The sequence below is a fragment of the Lipotes vexillifer genome, unplaced genomic scaffold (assembly GCF_000442215.2).
Source record: "Lipotes vexillifer unplaced genomic scaffold, Lipotes_vexillifer_v1.1 scaffold371, whole genome shotgun sequence".
NCBI lineage: Eukaryota > Metazoa > Chordata > Mammalia > Artiodactyla > Lipotidae > Lipotes > Lipotes vexillifer.
Genome location: NW_006786304.1, coordinates 2,602,943 through 2,623,333, shown reverse-complemented (window position 1 = coordinate 2,623,333; position 20,391 = coordinate 2,602,943). Strand labels below are relative to the sequence as shown.

At 40.7% G+C, this 20,391-nt stretch overlaps 1 protein-coding gene and 1 non-coding gene across 2 annotated transcripts; one reads left to right on the top strand and one right to left on the bottom strand.

The window, feature by feature from the left end:
• The first annotated feature begins 3,386 nt into the window (after window positions 1–3,386).
• Window positions 3,387–13,773, top strand: LOC103085347 (zinc finger protein 234). The gene is made up of 4 exons (XM_007458566.1): window positions 3,387–3,401; window positions 7,035–7,161; window positions 7,627–7,740; window positions 11,909–13,773. The coding sequence occupies exons 1-4, from the start codon at window positions 3,387–3,389 to the stop codon at window positions 13,771–13,773; spliced, it is 2,121 nt and encodes a 706-aa protein (XP_007458628.1).
• A 5,312-nt stretch (window positions 13,774–19,085) lies between these two features.
• TRNAE-UUC (transfer RNA glutamic acid (anticodon UUC)) lies at window positions 19,086–19,157 on the bottom strand. The gene has a single exon. It is a non-coding gene; the product is annotated as a tRNA-Glu (tRNA).
• Window positions 19,158–20,391: the final 1,234 nt, after the last annotated feature.

The window sequence follows — 20,391 nt, the reverse complement described above, 5'->3', positions numbered from 1 at the left end:
GTCGTGGCACTTCATAGCATTCTTTCTTTTTCCAGCGTGATTTCTCAAAAAGGACCACACGGAGGTAGAGGGAGTGGCCCTGAGCTACATGATAGCAAAGCTCCACGTGAGTGGGACTTGACAGTTTTGTTTTACAATGATCTTCACATCAGTCAGAGAATGTGTAGGATGTGTAATTGGACATGAGTATTGATAGTAATTAATCCTTAACTGTTAACTTAAGCGATGAGGGCTTTATACAAATAAATACATTATGTCACACCATGGCTCCGTGAAGAAATATTGCTCTTTTCCTGTTCTGAAAAATGAGATTGAGACCCAGGGGGCTGAAAGTTATTTGCCCATAGTCACCCACCAAGTAAGAGGCTGAGGTGGGGTTGGAATTCAGGCAGTCTGAGTCCAGAGCTTGAGTTCATAATCTTTTGGATGTAATTCTCCTTAAGCTTTAGGAACTAGGTGGAATGAAGCAGTTTAGTCAGGACTTGATTGTGAGGGACCTTAACATCAAATAAAATGGGCTTGGACTATTCTATGAGTTTTTCAAAATATCGTCAACTATTTTGTTTCACTTGTTACAAATAATATTTCTTATTCTCATAGAACTGTATCATTGTGGAACATTCAGAAATTTGAGAGAAAAAAATTGTTTAATTACTTATTAATCCAGGGTGTAAAGATAGCAACAGTTAAGCTTCTAATGCATTTCTGTTTAGTGATTCTTTTTGTGTATTTGTTTATAAACATTTTACAGATTTTATTTTATCCTACCTTTCTCAGTGATTTTTCCCTTATGTGTTTTAACTATGGAGATTTCCAAACACTGACAAGAAAGAATAATGAACTTCCATGTAATTTAATGATCAGTCTTACTATTTTCATTATTATTGTTATTCCTGTGACTGTTTCCTGATTTTTAAGAAAGTTTTATTTATTTATTTATTTATTTTTTGAAAGTTTTATTTTTATATAATTTTTAACCTATAGCAAAGTTGCAAAAGTAGTGTAAGGAACTCTCCTATACTTGTTACCTAAATTCACCAATTGTTTACATTTTGCCTATCTACTCTGTTCCTCCGTCAGGAATGTACCTATATTCAGTGACAGCTCATCTTAGCTTTCTGTATAAAGGAAGCCCACATACCATGAGTAATCAGGAGGTCTTGGTAAGAGGGATTTAGGAAAGGCTGACTATAGCATTTTAGCATCACATACTTGGTAATATTAGACTATTATACTAGATATATTTTTAAATTAATTAATTAGTTAATTTTTGGCTGCTTTGGGTCTTTGTTGCTGCACGTGGGCTTTCTTTAGTTGCGTCAAGCAGGGGCTACTCTTTGTTGCAGTGCACGGGCTTCTCAATGCGGTGGCTTCTCGTTGCAGAGCATGGGCTCTAGGCACACGGCTTCAGTAGTTGCGGCACCTGGGTTCAGTAGTTGTAGCTTGCAGGCTCTAGAGTGCAGGCTCAGTAGTTGTAGCACACGGGCTAAGTTGCTCCGTGGCATATGGGATCTTCCCGGACCAGGGCTCAAACCCGTGTCCCCTGCGTTGGCAGGCGGATTCTTAAACCACTGTGCCACCAGGGAAGCCCCTATACTAGATATTATACTACAGAATAGTGTTTATATATTAGATATCTATTAAGTTATTTCTAATCATAGTTAATAGGTAACAGTAGATAAGGCCAGATAGCATATTAGGTAACATACTGTTATATAATCCACGTCCTGTATTTTGTTCTGTTTTTCATTAGAAGTCTTCATAACTGGTTTTCCCCTCAGTTTAAAGTCCAATTTTATACCCAGCTCACAGATACAGAGAACAGATTGGTGGTTGCCAGAGACAGGGTGTGGCGGGGGTGGGTGAAATGGATGAAAGTGGTTAAAAGGTTCAAACTTGCAAGTATAGAGTAAATAAATCATGGAAATATAATGTACATCATTATGACTCTAGTTAATAATACTGTATTGCTCATTTGAAAGTTTCTAGAAGAGTAGATCCTAAAATTTCTCATCACACATAATACATAAATTTGTAATTATGTATGGTGATGTATGTTGACTAGATTTATTGTGGTAATTATTTCACAACATATACAAAACTAGAATGATTATGTCGTACACCTGAAATTAATATTATAAGCCAATTATACCTCAATTTAAAAAGCAATAATAAAGCTCATGCACTTGATCATTAAAAAAAAAATTCCAATTTTATGCCTTGCCTTAAGGGGTATATTTGTTTATAAACATTTTACAAAATTTTTCTCATACTTTTCATAATGTTCTTCTTTGACATGGAATGATTCCACAGCCTTTGTCTTTTTTGTTCTTGATGCTTTTAGGGAGTATAGAGGCAAGTTATTTTGGAGGACCATTTGAGGTTCATCTGATATATTCCATGTTTAGCTTCAGATTACGCATTGTTGGCAGGGATTCCACAGAAGTGGTGAAGTGTCCTCGTCACTGCAACATAGCAGGAGCCAAAGGATATCAGTTTGTCCCTATATTGGTAAACTCAACTTTGTTTACTAGGCTAAGGTAATGTCTGTCAGATTTCTCCATTGTAAAGTTACTCTTGTTTTTCGGAATTAATAAAGTTTTATTATGGGGAGATACATTTATTAGTGGGCATTCTACTATAAAGAGAAGCTGCTTCTCTCCCACTTATTTATTTATTCATTTAAATATAAATATTAGTATGGACTCAGGATCCATAAATTAGTATTCTAAATGACATGTAGATTAATAAACATTTATTTTTACCAGCTTGAGGTATGTTGTACACATCATAGAATTCACCCACTTGAGATGTACAAATCAATGATTTTTTTAGTAACTTTGCTGAGTGGTGCAACCATTGCCATAATAATTTGGAACATTTTCATTTCCCCAGTTGGATTCCTTAGTTAACCCTCATTCTCTCCCCAGATACCCAGGCTACCACTAACCTACTTTCTGTCTCCATAGATTTGCCTATCCTGGACATTTCATATAAATGGAATCATACAATATGTAGACTTTTGTGTCAGTCTTCTTTTGCTTTCCCACACATTTGCAAGGGTTCATCCACGTTGTAGCATAATCAGGACTTCATTCCTTTTCGTTGGTGCATAATATTCCATTGTATGGGTATGCCACAATTTGTCTGTTTTTTCACGCATAGGCCAACATTTTGGGTGTTTCCAGATGTAGGTTATTATGAGTAATGCTGCTGTGAACATTCACATGCTCATTCACAAGAAGCATCTGCATGGGTGAGCGGCGACCCAGGTCACTCTTTCATGTCTTTTTTCTGCCTTCCCAGACACTCTGCCAGGTGCAATTCTGACCTCCCAGGATCTGTGTAACTCAGGACTGTGCCCATCCCCAGACACAGGAGGAAACATGACCATGTTCAAGGTGAGTAGGGCCCGCCGTTCTCACTTTTAAAGTTCCATCTCATTACTCAGACTGTTGCACGTTTGTCTTGGGATGACTCAAGCAGAACGAGAGACATGGGAGGGCCTGTTCTCCTCCCAGCTCTTAAGTTGTCCCTTTTGAGTTTTCATTGCATTTGTTTTTATTGTTTATTTTGTGTTATTATTATTTATTTTATAGAGTAGAAAAATGACTAGAAATGAACAACTCTCTCACTTCACTACTTCCTTCCTGACAAACAAGCTGTTTTTATTTTCTCTTACTCTTTTTCTCATGTGCATTCATAACTCTTTTGTATTTATGATGTACATTTAATTTTAAATTGTAACTTCTTTCCTTTAATATTAGATAATGTTCATTTTTTAAATGGATACAACATATTTGTTATCGAATTGATGTACGTTTTTATTTTATTTTTTTGGTACCCTTTTATTTATAACTGCTTCCCACTTGTAGCCATTTAGATGGTTTAGGAATTTGACTGTTCTAAGCAACCCTGCAGTGACAGCTTTCCTACATTAAACGTCCCCCCACCCAAATCAGTTATGAAAACAGTCTCAGTTTTTTCTCCTTACTGTACCGTGAGCTCTGTATAGAAAGAGTACATTTGATATGTGTCATGTTGGCTGTTTTCTAGGTAGAATATCCAAATACAAGCATGGCACAGCCCTAACTTGCTTTGCACAAACATATTTGGAGGTTTTCACACAGCAAGAGCTGGATTCTGACTTCCCCAGGCCTGAGTCATGGCTTGTGTATATTTTATTTACTGGTCCTTTTTTGTTCTTTTATGTATTAACCAGTTTGACTAAAGTAGTATGTAACCTTAGCTTAAAATGTCTAGTGATACTAGATTTGCCAGTAACTTGACTTCTGTTTCTGCATTTACTCTTTAGAGCAGCTGCATGAGGAGATTTTGTCTCATTTTCTTCTTAAACACTTGAAATATGAGACACCTGCTCACGTTGACACAGGAACCCAAGGGTCTGGAATGCTAAGCAGTCTGCTTAAGTGAAAGATAAACAAGAAGAAAGAAGGAGTTCATTTGAGACCTGTGTCTTGTATTGTTGTTGTCTGGAGGGCCTTTTGAGTGAGATTTCCACAGTCAGTAGGTGGCGCTGCTCCTCCCCGACCCCTTTCTTGGGTTGCGTCTCTTCTCTTTCTGCATCTCTCCTCTACCTGAGTACCGCTGCAGGTACTCTGAGATGCTCAGCGCTCCAGGCACACAAAGAGAGCGTTTAGCACAGTCGTTGTATAAAATCTTTAAATTCCTCTGTGGCAAAAGATACCTTACATGGTATTACCAGAAAAAATAGCAACCTGGGGCAAAAGTATTTACCAAACGGATTCCAAAAAAAGACAAAATCCAGAATAAAGAATCTTATACATAGGACAAAGGAAAAAATCTAGCGGAATATGAATGAGGACATGAACAGGTATGTTAAAGAGGACAGATACAGATGGTTAATAAACATCTGGAAAGGTATTAGTATTAATTTATAATCAGATAAGTCGGAATACTAAAGCAAATTGTTCTTCCAAATCAGATTACAAAAACCGTGGGAAAATTTATAACCTGTTCTTGGCCAATATATGGAGATTCAGGGTACTTGTACTCTCTTCAAAGATTAGGGAAGTAGAAAAAAAATTGGGAAGAAAATCTGCCATTATATAATTTTATAATTTATATTTTTAATATATAATTTAAAATATGCCTATTTTGACATTTTAATTTTCATTTGCAATTATTTATTTATTTGTTTATTTTTGGCCACGTTGTGTCTTTGTTGCTGCGTGCGAGCTTTCTCTAGTTTTGGTGAGTGGGGGCTACTCTTTGTTGTGGTGCGCAGGCTTCTCATTGCAGTGGCTTCTCTTGCTGCGGAGCACGGGCTCTAGGCACATGGGCTTCAGTAGTTGTGGCTCACGGGCTCTAGAGCGCAGGCTCAGTAGTTGTGGCGCATGGGCTTAGTTGCTTCGTGGCATGTGGGATCTTCTTGGACCAGAGATCGAACCTGCGTCCCCTGCATTGGCAGGTAGATTGTTAACCACGGCACCACCAGGGAAGTCCTGCAATTATTTTTAAATAATGAGGGAAATAAGATCTACAAAAATGATGTTATTTGCAGGATGGATTATAAAGAGAAAAATATGTAAAATTAAATATACTTTATTTAGAACAGGTAAATGTAGATCATCAGTTCTCTGGAATAATACGTAGCCACAAAATGGGATGAAATAGGTGTTGATAATGATAATATGAAGGAATAATAAGAGTAATAGCAAATGTTTATCAGGCACTTACTCTGTGCCACATACTCTTCCAAATGCCATAGATATTCCCTTGTTTAATCCTTGAAAGAACTCTGTCATGTAAGGACCATTATACAGAGAGGAAACTCAGGCACATAGGCAAGCTTGTCCAAAGTCACGCAGCTAGTAAGGGTAAGGGCCACACAGACCTTTGGGAATCATGCCAAGGCATGCTGAATCCAGAGCGTGACGCTGAATGCTGCAATTAAGAGATGTAGTGTGTGCAAGATGGGAACCCATGTCTCTAGGAAGATACTGGAACCAAGACTGTTCAGTTTGTAGAACTCAGAGAATAGAAATGTTGCTACCAGAGCTCTTTACCAAGCAAGAAGTCCTTCAATAGGAAAATCTGGCTTCTAGCAGCATGAGTAGCTTATATGCACTCTAATTCAAGTCTAGCCAGTCAGCTTCCAAGTTTGAAATTCCCCTGACCCCTTAAATTTTGCCCCAGACTCTGGATCGAGGAAACAGACTTGAGAGCCTTGCTTCCTGTCTCCTTGTTGGTTGACCTCGCCGTAAAGCTTTTTCTCAAAAAAAAAAAAAAAAAAAGTGTACCTTGAGGTTACATAGGGTGAACTATGTCGATGTCCCACACAGGTTACCAAATGCTTGTTAGCTTGGCAGACAATAAAGAAAAGTGGTAGCTTTTCTATCACAACAGGGTTCGTGTGTGTGAGAGGAAGAAGGGCATTGCTGTCAAATATGTTTGGACTAAATTGCGAAATTCTTCTCGGGACAATTGGCAATATTCAACAAAAAGTAAAATGCATGTAGTCCAGGATATATATTTAGGGTTTTGGGAGGCTTACTGGTAAGTAGACCCAATGAGGGCACAAAATAAATACAAGGACAGTTGTCACTGCCACCCTTTCAGTGAGGCTGAGGAAAATCAGTGTGTGACATTGGCAGGATGAAAGGAGAAGTTCTGGGAAGTCTACAGATTTGACTGAAGTCCCTCAGAATCTGGGCTCACTTCCCTCCCATCCTCTCCACCTTTTCAGCACTGTCCCTTTTCTTTCTTTCTTTCTTGTTTTTAAAATATTTATTTACTTATTTGGTTGCATTGGGTCTTAGTTGTGGCAGGCGAGCTCCTTAGCTGTGCCTCACTGGCTCCTTAGTTGTGGCATGCGAACTCTTAGTTATGGCATGCTTGTGGGATCTAGTTCCCGGACCAGGGATTGAACCCAGGCCCCCTGCATTGGGATCGTGGAGTCTTAACCACTGTGCTACCAGGGAAGCCCCAGCTGTCTCTTTTCAAGTGGCCATTGGTTGTAAGATTGAGACTACATGTGTTTGGTGTCGTAGGAGGCGGTGACCTTCAAGGATGTGGCTGTGACCTTCACGGAGGAAGAGCTGGGGCTGCTGGACTCCACCCAGAGGAAGCTGTACCAGGAAGTGATGCTGGAGAACTTCCGGAACCTGGTCTCAGTAGGTGAGGACAGGTACCCTCTCTAACTTAATGTTTGGCTTTGTGTCCTCAGGTGTTGAAGGCTTTGGGGGTCTTGAAACAGTCACCTGCATTTGGGGACCTCACTTTTGTACCAACAATTTTTTAACGAAATCAAATAAGGTAGAAAAATACCAGGATTTGTTGGGAAGAATGGAATACGTTGCAGCAAAAACTTTTGCCAATTGCGTGAGTGATGTAAGAACCGATGGGAGGAGGTTTAATGAAGATAGATATTGGCAATAAATCGGTTTCTGCAATATTTATTACGCATATGTAATATGGGTCTTGAAATACTGGTATTTCTTCAAATAGGTCATGTTTTTTGTTTTTTTTTTTGAATACACTGGTTTTGATTCATTGATCAACATTTAATTCAGGAATCTAAATTTTCAGTAAATTGTACCTTTAATGTGTTCCTTTGAAGTATGTGACTCTGCATGTTCACAGGGTATCACCCCTTCAAACATGATATATTCCACTTAGAAAAGGAAAAAAGGCTTTGGGTGGTGAAGACAGCAACCCAAAAGGAAGGGACATCAGCTAAGAACCAGGCAGATAAGAGTCCTTGGAGATGCTCTCTATGTGTTTTTACTTTTCTCCAATCCTTTGCTGTCATCTGGTCCAAACTGCCAGACCCCTTCTTTCACACGCCTTTGTACTGGTTGCCCTGCTCCTACCCTTCCCCTCCTATAGTCTGTTCTCCCCGTCACAGCCAAAAGTGATGCTTAGGAAAGATTGCCATTCCTCTATTCCAAACCTTTTATGGCTTATTTTTCTTAAAGTTAAAACCTCTTCAAGTGGCTTCTGGAGTCCTCCAGGGTCCACTCATGGGTCCCTGCTGCCTCTCCAATTCCTCTCCTCTGCTCGTCTCTCTCGCTCCATCCCTCCCACCCCTGCCGGCCTCCGCAGTGTTCTCAGACCTGCCAGGGACGCTGTATCGCCTGTGGCTGCCCTAATAAATCACCACAAACTTCGTGGCTTAACACAACACATGTTGATCATCTTACACTTCCAGAGGTCAGAGCTGTAACGTGGTTCTTACGGGGCTGAAATCAAGGTGTCAGCACCATTGCATTTCTCCTTGGGGCCTCTAGGGGAGAACCTGCCTTTCCAGCTGCTAGTGGTCCCCCAAATCTCTTAGCCTGTGGCCGCCTGCCTCCATCTTCACAGCCAGCGACATCACTTCTCTCTGCCCCTTGCTGTGTATTTGCATGCCCCTCACCCGCTCTTCTGCATCCCACTTCCTCTTTGAAGGGCCCTTTTGACTGCATTGAGACCCCACGCCCACCTCATAGTAGAGGATCATCTTCCCTTTTAAAGTCAGCTGATCAGCAGCCTCAATCCCATCTGCAACCTTAATTCCCTCTGCCACATAACCTAACATATCCTAGGTTCCAAAAATCAGGACATGAGTTCCTTGGGGGACAGTTACTCTGCCCACTGCCGGGACTTCTGCCTCTGAGCCCTCACCTTGCTCTCTCTCTTCCTTTTGCCTCAGATCCTCCTGGCCCTCCCTTACTGCCTTCAGGTCTCCGCTCCGTTCTAACAGCACGCGAAAGGCCTCCTCTGACCACCCTGTCTAAAATCCCTCCCTGTCCTCTCCTTGTTCTGCCGTTTATTGGGTCTCACAGACTTTGGTTTGCTTGCTTATCACTTCTGTCTCTGCACTGAAGTGTGATCCCCAGGAGTGAGGAGTTTTGTCTGTCCTGTTTAGTGCTCTGTCCTCAGTGCCCAGAGCAGCCTGGTATGTGGCAGACGTCTGTAAATATTTGTTGACTTAGTGAGTGTGTTGATGGATGGGACGGGAGACCCCCGTGTCTCCGAGGGTCATGGAGATAACTGTTGGTCATGTGCAAACCAGAGTGAATGAAGGAGGTTGCAGAACATTTTTGTCTTTTGATGAATGTCTATCCAATTACTTTCATTTTTTTTTCTTATTCGTTTTTTAATTGTATTTATTTTATTTTTCCAATTGCTTTCTGTTTCAATTACTTTCTTTTTTTTAATTGAAGTATAGTTGATTTACAATGTTGTGCTAATTTCTTTTTATACAAATTTATTTATTTTATTTATTTATTTTTGGCTGAGTTGGGTCTTGGTTGCTGCACACGGGCTTTCTCTAGTTGCGGCGAGCGGGGGCTACTCTTCGTTGCAGTGCACGGGTTTCTCATTGCCGTGGCTTCTCTTGTTGAGGAGCACAGGCTCTAGGCTCGTGAGCTTCAGTAGTTGTGGCGTGCGGGCTCAGTATTTGTAGCTCACGGGCTCTAGAGCGCAGGCTCAGTAGTTGTGGCGCACGGGCTTAGTTGCTCCGCGGCATGTGGGATCTTCCCGGACCAGGGCTCAAACCCATGTCCCCTGCAATGGCAGGGGGATTCTTAACCACTGCGCCACCAGGGAAGTCCCCCACATTCTGTTTTCAAAGAGATAGTCCAAAAGATTCAGAAGGAGCTAGTGGTGGGCCCTCTTGCTTTCTTTTCACCCCAAGGGATTCTTTCCACCTTTGATTTTCTTTATTAGCAGCATGCTTGGTGTACCCTGGTCTCTGGGACAGCTTTTCAGCTTTCCAGCAAAACTGAGTTCTCTGTCCCTTTGATATTTCAAATAACTAACTTGGAAAAGATGTTTTCCTTGTAGGACTTGGCTTAAGCTCTCATAAAAAAGTCAAACCGAGATTCATTTATTCATTCAACATGCATTTGTAGGGTACTCACTGTACTCCAGGCATGATTCTGGACAGTGATTATAAAGTAGGAAAGTGTAAAAATGTGTTCCATGTACAAAGCGTGAAATGCTTTCTGCTTTGATGCTGCATTGCAGTGGGAAAGAGACATATTAAACAACAAATGATTTAGTGAGTCGTGGGGAAAAGTGCTGTGTAGAACATAAACAGATTCAAGGAGGATGGACCTTGCCAGAGGTAGACTGAGTGAGGGCAGGATTGGTTATTTTACATTAGGTGGTAAAGAGGCCTCGGTGGTGGGTTGACATTGAGCAGAGGCCTAAAAGACATGAGTCAGTCACCCAGCTGTCTGTCTGAGAAGACTTCCTGGCAGAATTTAACTCCCGTTTTAGGATTGGCTTTCAGAGTTTATACCGTGACCTCACCTTTTCCCTTTCTCAGTCTCTGTCTCTGAGTAAAAGATTACCTTCCACTTTTTTACTGTTTTTCCTAGAGGTCTGAATTAATATCAGGTTTAGAACAGTGTATGTTATCTGTTCAACTTGGTTTCCCTTTTCTCCTAGTGGAGAAAACCTGCCAGTAGGAGCTGACGTTCCATCCTCTGCTTTCACTGTGTTTTAGTCGGTGTGTGATTAGATATTTGCTGCCAAGCCTGCAAGTCATTCTAACCATTCCAATCACCTCAATGCTAGAGTAACTTTCCAATACAGTGATCCAAGGCAGAGTTGTAAAGAGGCTGTTTATCATATGTCTACTGGATCAAAGAGGAGGCAGCTTAAAGGGAGGGGAGTGAATTTCTCCTTTGAAACTTGGCAAAATTTCTTCACAAGTATTTTCTTTCTTCTTCTCCTTTTTCTTCTTTTTTTTGTGTTATGAGGATTCCCTGGCGCTCCAGGGGTTAGGACTCTGTGCTTTCACTGCTGAGGGCCTGGGTTCGATCCCTGGTTGGAGAACTGAGATCCCACAGCAAAAAAAAAAAAAAAAAAAAAAAGGCTGTTTTGTTTTGTTTTGTTTTTAGAGCAGTTTTAGGCTCACAGCAAAATTGAGAGGAAGGTACAGAGATATCTCATATATCCCTTGCCCTCCCCACACTCACAGCCTTTAACATCATTGACATGTCCTACCAGATACAACTGATGAGCCTACATTGACACATCGTTATCATCCAGAGACTATACTTTACATTAGGGTTTATTCTTGGTGTTGTACGTTTTATGGATTTGGACAAATGTATAACGCCATGTAGCCACCATTATTAATATCATACAGAGTATTTCCACTGCCCTAAAAATCTTCTCTGCTTTGCTTATTCATCCCTCCTTCCCCCTAACCCTTGGCAGCCACTGACCTTTTTACTGTCTCCATACTTTTGCCTTTTCCAGAACATCAAATAGTTGGAACCATACAGTATGTAGGCTTTTCAGATTGGCTTCTTTCTTTCTTCTTATTTAATAATATGCGTTTACATTTCCTCTGCTTCTTTTCCTGGCTTGATATCACATTTCATTTTAGCACTGAATAATATTCCACAGTGTGGAGGTACCACAGTTTATTTATCCATTTACCTACTGAAGGACATCTTGGTTGCTTCCAAATTTTTTTACGGAAAAGTTATTGCTTTTCCTTAAAGTTCTAGTTGATCCGGATTTTATTATCTATATAACTTTTTTGTGTACATCATTTATTAACTATATAGTTTACTATCCAAGATTCTAGGCCGCCTTTGAAATTCAGTAGAAATGGCCATAGATGAACAATTTGAATCTAGTTATCAATTTTTTAAGTTAAGGTTTTGATGTCTAACTTGCGCCTCACATAGGAAATTTGCACCAGTGGGTTTTGTTATGCTTAGTGGATAGGAGCCAGCCTGACCACCTCTTGGTTTCCTTTGGCACGTAAACCAGAGCCCATGACACACAATGGAAGAGGCAAACTGAACATTCTCTGGATTCATTCAAGTCTCACACTGTCTCCTAAATGTGAAATCTTGACAGCACTGAGCAGAGCCTTCAGTTGTCCACATCTCTGAATTTTATGTCTTTGCAGAAGGAAAGATCCAAAGTGAGATGGAGACTGTTTCAGAAGCAGGATCACATGAAGAGCTTTCCTCCTGGCAGATCTGGCAACACATTGCAAGTGACTTCACTAGGTGTCAAGACTCCATGATAAAAAGTTCTGAATTCCACCAACAAGGTGACTCATCCGGCCAGGTTGGGGCAGAATTCTCTGAAACTCACACAGGCCAGAAACCTCATCAGTGTAATGAATGTACAAGATCTTTCAGTGATGTCTCCAACTTTGTTCTTCATCAACAAATACACCCAGGAGAGAAGTCTCATACATGTGGTGAGTGTGGAAAAAGCTTCTGTTACAGCTCAGCCCTTCGCATTCATCAGAGAGTTCACTCGGGAGAGAAACGCTATAAGTGTGATGAGTGTGGCAAGGAGTTCAGTCAGAGCTCACAGCTGCAAGCTCATCAGAAAGTCCACACCGTAGAGAAGCCATTCAGATGTGAGCAGTGTGGGAAAGGCTTCAGTCGTAGGTCAACACTTACTGTTCATTGTAAATTACATATGGGAGAGAAACCTTATAATTGTGACCAATGTGGAAGGGCCTTCATTCATGCTTCACATCTTCAGGAACATCAGAGAATCCACACTGGGGAGAAACCGTTCAAATGTGATATATGCGGTAAGAACTTCCGCCGTAGATCAGCCCTTAACAGTCATTGTATGGTCCACACTGGAGAGAAGCCATACAAATGTGAGGAGTGTGGGAAGTGTTTCACTTGTAGCTCAAATCTTCATATCCATCAGAGGGTCCACACAGGAGAGAAACCTTATAAATGTGAGGAGTGCGGTAAGTGCTTCATTCAGCCTTCACAATTTCAGGCCCATCGGAGAATCCACACGGGAGAGAAACCATATGTCTGTAAAGTGTGTGGTAAGGGCTTCATTTACAGTTCAAGTTTTCAAGCCCATCAGGGAGTCCACACAGGAGAGAAACCATACAGATGCAGTGAGTGTGGGAAGCATTTCAGGATGAAAATCCATTATCAAGTTCATCTGGTCATCCACACAGGAGAGAAACCCTATAAATGTGAGATATGTGGGAAAGGCTTCCGTCAGAGTTCATATCTTAAAATCCATCAGAAGGCCCACAGCATAGAGAAACCTTACAAGTGTGAGGAGTGTGGGCAGGGCTTCAATCAGAGTTCACGACTTCAGATCCACCAGCTGATCCATACCGGTGAGAAACCATACAAATGTGAAGAATGTGGGAAGGGATTTAGTCGTAGAGCAGATCTTAAAATTCACTGCAGAATCCACACTGGAGAGAAACCATATAATTGTGAGGAGTGTGGGAAGGTTTTTAGTCAGGCTTCTCATCTTCTGACCCATCAGAGAGTCCACAGTGGAGAAAAACCATTCAAATGTGAAGAGTGTGGGAAGAGCTTCAGTCGGAGTTCACACCTTCAAGCCCATCAAAAAGTCCACACTGGAGAAAAGCCATACAAATGTGAGGAGTGTGGGAAGGGCTTCAAGTGGAGCCTGAACCTCGACATGCATCAGAGGGTCCACACAGGAGAGAAACCATATAAGTGTGGGGAGTGTGGGAAGCACTTCAGTCAGGCCTCAAGTCTTCAGCTTCATCAGAGTGTCCACACTGGAGAGAAGCCGTACAGATGTGATGTGTGTGGTAAAGTCTTCAGTCGGTCTTCACAGCTTCAGTATCACAGGCGAGTTCACACAGGGGAGAAACCTTACCAGTGTGAGACATGTGGTAAAAGCTTCAGTTGGCGCTCCAATCTTGTAAGTCATCACAAAATGCATGCTGGGGATACATTTTATGAAAGCAGCGAGAGTGGTAAGAACATCAAGGAACTGTCAGAGGAAAGAAGTTCTACAAAATGATGTTTTCAAAAAACTCATGTGCAATGTGAATTCTTGCAAGCATCAGGTCTCATAGGAGAGAAAGTATTTTAGGTTAGTTGGTGTTGAAGCAGTAGCTAAACAGATCCTAGTGTTCACCAGACCACACAGCAGAGATCCCTTCTGAGTGGTGCAGTAAGGGCTGCGTTCAGAACTTTGACATTTATCAAATGTCACTTAGGAGATAGCACTTAGAAAGGAAAAGAGTTTGGTGTGGCCTTTAACAAAAGTATAAGGATTAGCTAGTCAAAATTGATGTCCATGAGAATGTGCGCTCCATGAGGGCAGGGACTTGGCTGCTGAATCTACACAACCTTAACATTGACTAGCGCTTTTAGGTGTGCTCAGTACTTGTGTTTTAAATAAACCAAAAGGGGGAAATGTATAATATATGAAAGTTGTATCCAGAGGAGGAAACCTGCAAAATAAAATTAATTCAGGACATGAACATTTGTTGAAATACTGAAAACCACTGCAGAAAACCAATCTGCAATATATATATTCTTAATTTATTTTTGGTTGCGTTGGGTCTTCATTGCTGCACGCAGGCTTTCTCTAGTTGCAGTGAGCAGGGGCTACTCTTCATTGCAGTGCGTGGCTTCTCATTGCAGTGGCTTGTTGTGGAGCACGGGCTCTAGGCGTGCAGGCTTCAGTAGTTGTGGCACGTGGCTGAGTTTCTCTGCGGCATGTGGGATCTTCCCGGACCAGGGCTCAAACCCATGTCCCCTGCAATGGCAGGCAGATTCTTAACACTGCGCCACCAGGGAAGCCCCCCAGTCTTCAATATTAATTTGCTATTAGCCTATCTCAACTGGCTCCTTGCCTCCTGCAGCCTCTTTTCTCAATTTGGGTGGTTTTTTGAGGCCCCGTCTAGTTTACCAAGGACTGTGTTCAGTAGAAATTGAACTATCTTGTGATTTTTTTTTTCTGATGGTACAGACTGAAAAAACATTATTAACTTTGCAACAACAGTAACTGCATAGTATACAATTGATTTTTTTGTCTGTCAATGTTAAGGCAGGGTTTAGTGTAACACTTTGAAAGTGTCACAAAGATTGTTTGTCCCTAGAAAAAAACTTTTTAGTTGACCTTGAACTTACTGATTTCTAATTCTCTGCATTTTCATCCAGACTTTGAAATGTTTGCCTTCTAATTATTGTAGCATTTTTTCTATCAAAACTTCTCAGGCAGGGGCTATGCCATATTCTTCCCCCACATCCATGAGGCAAATACCCAGAAAACTTGTAGGAATTTGATAAAATTATCAAATGTATTATTGAGACAAGACTGACATTTATGTGCTTTTCCCTACTGGTAGCAGTAAAGCACGGTTTCAGGAAAGGAGTATATATCAGAATATATTAGATTGTACATCTCTTTGATCTAGATATCATATAATTGGAAGTTATTGATTATGAGATTAAAAACCAAAAAGATGAGCACCACATCAATGATGTCACTGAATTTTTTAATGGAAATTAGTGTACAGCTGTAAGAATTTGAGTTTTGATATATTCCTATATTAATCTGAAGCCATTAAAATGATGACAGGGACTTCCCTGGTGGTGCAGTGGCTAAGAATTCGCCTGGCAATGCAGGGGACACGGGTTCGAGCCCTGGTCCAGGAAGATCCCACATGCTGCGGAGCAGCTAAGCCCGTGCGCCACAACTACTGCGGCTGTGTGCCACAACTACTGAAACCTACGTGCTTAGAGCCTGTGCTCCGCAACAAGAGAAGGCACTGCAATGAGAGGCCCGCGCACTGCAACGAAGAGTAGCCCACACTCACTGAAACTAGAGAAAGCCTGCACACAGCAACGAAGACCCAACGCAGCCAAAAATAAATAAATTTATTAAAAAAAAATTATGACAGATATCATAATGGTAGGAGATACACAATATGGGCTTTGAGGGATCACAGATTGTAGCCTTCATAGTTTAATCAACCATAAATCTTTGTTAGTGTTTGCGTATGTGTCCGTGTGCACACATGTATGTGTACATGCATAAGATCGTGTGTAAAGGGATACTCTTCCAGAGTGGTTTTCCTAGGCAAGGAGCATTTTGTGGTATTTTTCCGTTTCATAACTTCATGTTATATTTTTTTCATTGAATAGTGAATATTGCCAAAGCAGGAAATTAGTACAATAGAATTTGAAAATGTACTAAATAACTATCCCTTGCAGTTAAGAGCTCATAATATGATTGTTCTATATTGTCATAAGGCATATAAGATCAAAATTACGGTATGAACTCTGGAAGCCAATTTCAAAAACAAAACAATTCTCAGATTATTTTGCATACACAGAAAAATTGATGAGTTTCAACAATTGAAGCTTTATTATTTATGCTGTGCTTTAAGTACAGATCCGTAATAGGGAGAGGGAAAATCCTGGAGCTAGAAACAAAAGTGGATATACCTACGTTGTGGAGGTTTAAAAAAAAAAAAGTTTCTCTTGTTGAAAAGATGCGCATGAGGAGAGAACTGAGCATAATAGCAGAGGACCCTCTGCATGTGGAACCAGTAAGGACAAAGCAGGTTTGGATGCCATTCCATACTCAGACCAATGGTGGTATTTTTAGTATAGTTGGTTAAAGGGCTTTATTTAGCAAGTTACAGTTGACCCTTGAACAATATGGGTTTGAACTGGGCAGGTCCACTTATATGCAGGGTTGTTTGTTTTTTTTTTTTTGCGGTACGCGGGCCTCTCACTGTTGTGGCCTCTCCCGTTGCGGAGCACAGGCTCCGGACGCGCAGGCTCTGTGGCCATGGCTCACGGGCCCAGCCGCTTCGCGGCATGTGGATCTTCCCGGACCGGGGCATGAACCAGTGTCCCCTGCATCGGCAGGCGGACTCTCAGCCACTGCACCACCAGGGAAGCCCAGCAAGTTTTTCTTTTAATAGTAATTGCTACAGTACTACATGATTTGTGGTTGGTTGAACCATGGTTGCAGAATTGCAGATACAGAGGAACCACGGATATGGAAGTCTGACCATAAGTTATTTATATAGATCTGTCTACCCATCCATTCATCCGTCCATCCATCTATAGAGAGAGAGGGAGTGAGTGCACGTGCTAGGTATTTACAGAAGTAGATGTGGAAGTGTGAGGATATACAAACACACACGTGTATGTGGTGTATATAAGCATGTATATCCATGTTTCTATTTCAGGGCTGGAGCAAGGAAAGTATAGAATGATCCTGGAGAAAATTTGCTGTGCCAGAAAGTAGGGAAGAGTGGTGGGACATGTAAAAATATCCAGCTTGAAGAGACTCACACTGGGTAAATCTGAGCAATTTGACCATAAAATAAATAATTATCATACAGAATATGAATAAAAAAAGAGGAAGGGAGGGAAGGAAGGGCTCTCAGAATGCCAAGCCATAAATATATAGAAGGAATGATGTAATGTAAAAATCATTATTTACAACCATCATAGTAATTATAGGTTCTGGCAAGAATAATCAATGAATTATAAAACTACTGGTTGAAAGTTTATGAGTAACAGGATGCTACAAAACCCAAAATCTCTCTCCACAAAGTAGTAGTAATCACAACAGGAAATACAGTAGATATAAATTTGGTGAACACTACCTTAGGCAAGAGATGAACATTATCAATAACAGAACAAACCAACATTTTAGATTTCTGGGATACGATGTACTGAGAAGGACGCAACGTTGCTTCAGTATTTTTACTGACAGAAATAAACAACCAAATCTTATCACAAGGAAGCATCCAAGTTGAGAGTCTCCTGTTTCACAGTTATGACCACAGGGAGCATAACTGACCAAAGGTCCCAGCTGCTGCTCTTAAATCCGTCACCACGTTTGCATGGAGGCCAGTCTTGCCCCGATTGCTCCTAGTCAACACAGCAGGGATCCTAAGGCAGGCCATTTCTTGGAGACCAGGATTCCTCTATCCAGTGACCTTTTTTCAAGGACTCCCTGACAACTTTGAAGGATTTTACTTAGAATACAAGGCAGTCTAGGATGATTTACCAAATCTTTCTTCCAAATCTTCACTCAGGGTCAGACTTGCACTATGAGCTCAGTTCTGCCAGCCTTCCTGAGCTCCCTGCCATTTTCTTTCCGATGTTTTCCCTAATAAAATATTTGTTCATTAAAGTCTTTCTCAGCACTTTGCCATCTAGTTCTTGGAGGACCAGGACAAACCCCAAACCCTAGAAACATCCCTTTTTGGCTCTTTCTAGTAACCTTCCTTTCCATATGGTAGCCACTAATTTGTAATGGTGTAGATTCACTTAGCCTATTTTGTACTTTATGTAAATGGAGTCATGTAATAGGTACTATTTTGTGTTGGCTTCATTTGCTCAACAGTATATCCGTGACATTTATCCATATTGTTGGGAGTGGATAACTTTGATTCATTTTCATTGGTGGATATTATTGCAGTGTGTAAACATATCAAAATCTATTTATTAATCCCATTATTGGTGGGTATTGGGTACTTTCCCATTCTTGGTTATCACAGTTAGTGGTGATGTGAGCAATCTAGAACGTGCCTTGTGCACTTGTTTGAGGGATATTTCTGTGGGTGGAACCAAAGTGTTATAGGGTATATGTTTAACTTTGGTAGATACAGTTGACCCTTGAAGAATGCATGGGCATGAGGGATGCCTCTGAGTCTTCTATTCCATAGATGTTTTTAAAATATCTCTCACTTTTGGCCCATTAGTGGTGCGTTTGGATTTACAGTGTTTCTTAACTTTAAAATAGTCCAATTTTTCCATTTTTTCTTTCACAGTTTGTGATTTTTTTTGGTCTTAAATTCTTCCTACTCCAAGGCAAAAAGGCTGTTATCTTACATTTCTTTCCTAAAGCATCATTGTTTACATTTCAAATTTAAGTCCGCAGATCTTCTGGAATTTATATTTTTGTATCCTATGCTGTAATGATTAATATTTTCCCATATGGATATCCAGCTGACTGAGAACCAATAGCTGACCCTTGGACAACATGGGTTTAAACTACGCAAGTGCACTTATACGAGGATTTTTTTCAATAGTAAATACTGCCCTACTACACGATCCAAGATTGGTTGAATCCTCAGATGCAGAATTGCCAATTATGGAGAAACCACGTACGTACAGAGGACTGACTATAAGTTATACTTGGATTTTCAACTTAGCAGAGGGTTGGCACCCCTAACCCCCTTGAACCCTAGTTCAAGGATCAACTGTATTAACAAGACTTTTCCCTCTCTGCTGCAGTGTTTTCTTTTCTTTCTTTTTTCTTTTGGCCATGCTGCGTGGCTTGCAGGATCTCAGTTCCCCGACCAGGGATTGAACCAGGGTCACCACAGTGAAAGTGCTGAATCCTAACCACTAGACCACCAGGGAACTCCTTGCAGTGTTTTCTTTTTACACGTTGTTATAATGTCTGTTTCAACGTGGATTTTGATGTCTATTATCTTGTCTATCCTTGAGCAAACACCAGACTATCTTATATTGTAGATTTATAGTAAGATTTAATGTGACTAATATCTTTCTTTTCATTCTTCTTTCAGATTGTCCCAGCTCTTCTTTTAGCTCTTTGCTTTTCCACATAATATTTATAAACATCTCATTAATTTCCAAGGGAAAAAAATGCTGATATTTTTATTGGGGTTTGATTGAGCCTATAGATCATTTTGGGGATTACCGATAACTTTGTAATATTGAATCTTCAAGCCATGAATATCATTATTGATTGATTGATTGATTGATTTGCAGCACGCGGGCCTCTCACTGCTGTGGCCTCTCCCGTTGCGGAGCACAGGCTCCGGACGCGCAGGCTCAGCGGCCATGGCTCACGGGCCCAGCCGCTCCGCGGCATGTGGGATCTTCCCGGACCGGGGCACGAACCCGCGTCCCCTGCATCGGCAGGCGGACTCTCAACCACTGCGCCACCAGGGAAGCCCAATATCATTGTTTTAAAGAATTTCTCTTGGAGAAAAATTAAAGTGGATCCCATGTAATAAAATGTACATAAATATACTCCAAAATATTTAAAGGACCTACATGTGAAAGATAGGTCTAGAAAGTTAATTTTTAAAAGGTAGAAATATATTTTTTCACCTGAGTTGTTTCAGAAGCACAGATATTAAGAAATTATTTTTTTATTATCTTATATCTTATAATTAAAGATTTCTATTCCATGAAGAACACAATAGAAAAATTTTAGAAACACGTGCCCAATTAGGAAAGGATACTTGTAATTGGTAAAACTGAAAAGGTATTAATAATCAGAATATGTAATAGAAATGAGGAAGAAAATGACAGCATCCACATTAGAAAATGGGGCAAAAGGTTTAAGTAGACATTTATAGATGAAGCTACCAAGCATTTGAAAAAAAGATCAAAGTTATTAGAAATCAGAGAAATTTAACTAAAACAAGATACTACTATACATTTAATACACTAGCAAAACAGGGTGATGAGTCGTCCAAATGAAGGTAAGTGGTTGCACAAAAACCTGACGTGCAACTCTTGGTAATCTGGACTTGGTGTAGCCATTCAGGAGGTCAATCTGGCTATATTATTAAAGTATACACATTTGCTATGAAATAATTTCACTCGGGTATGTAGTCCAAAG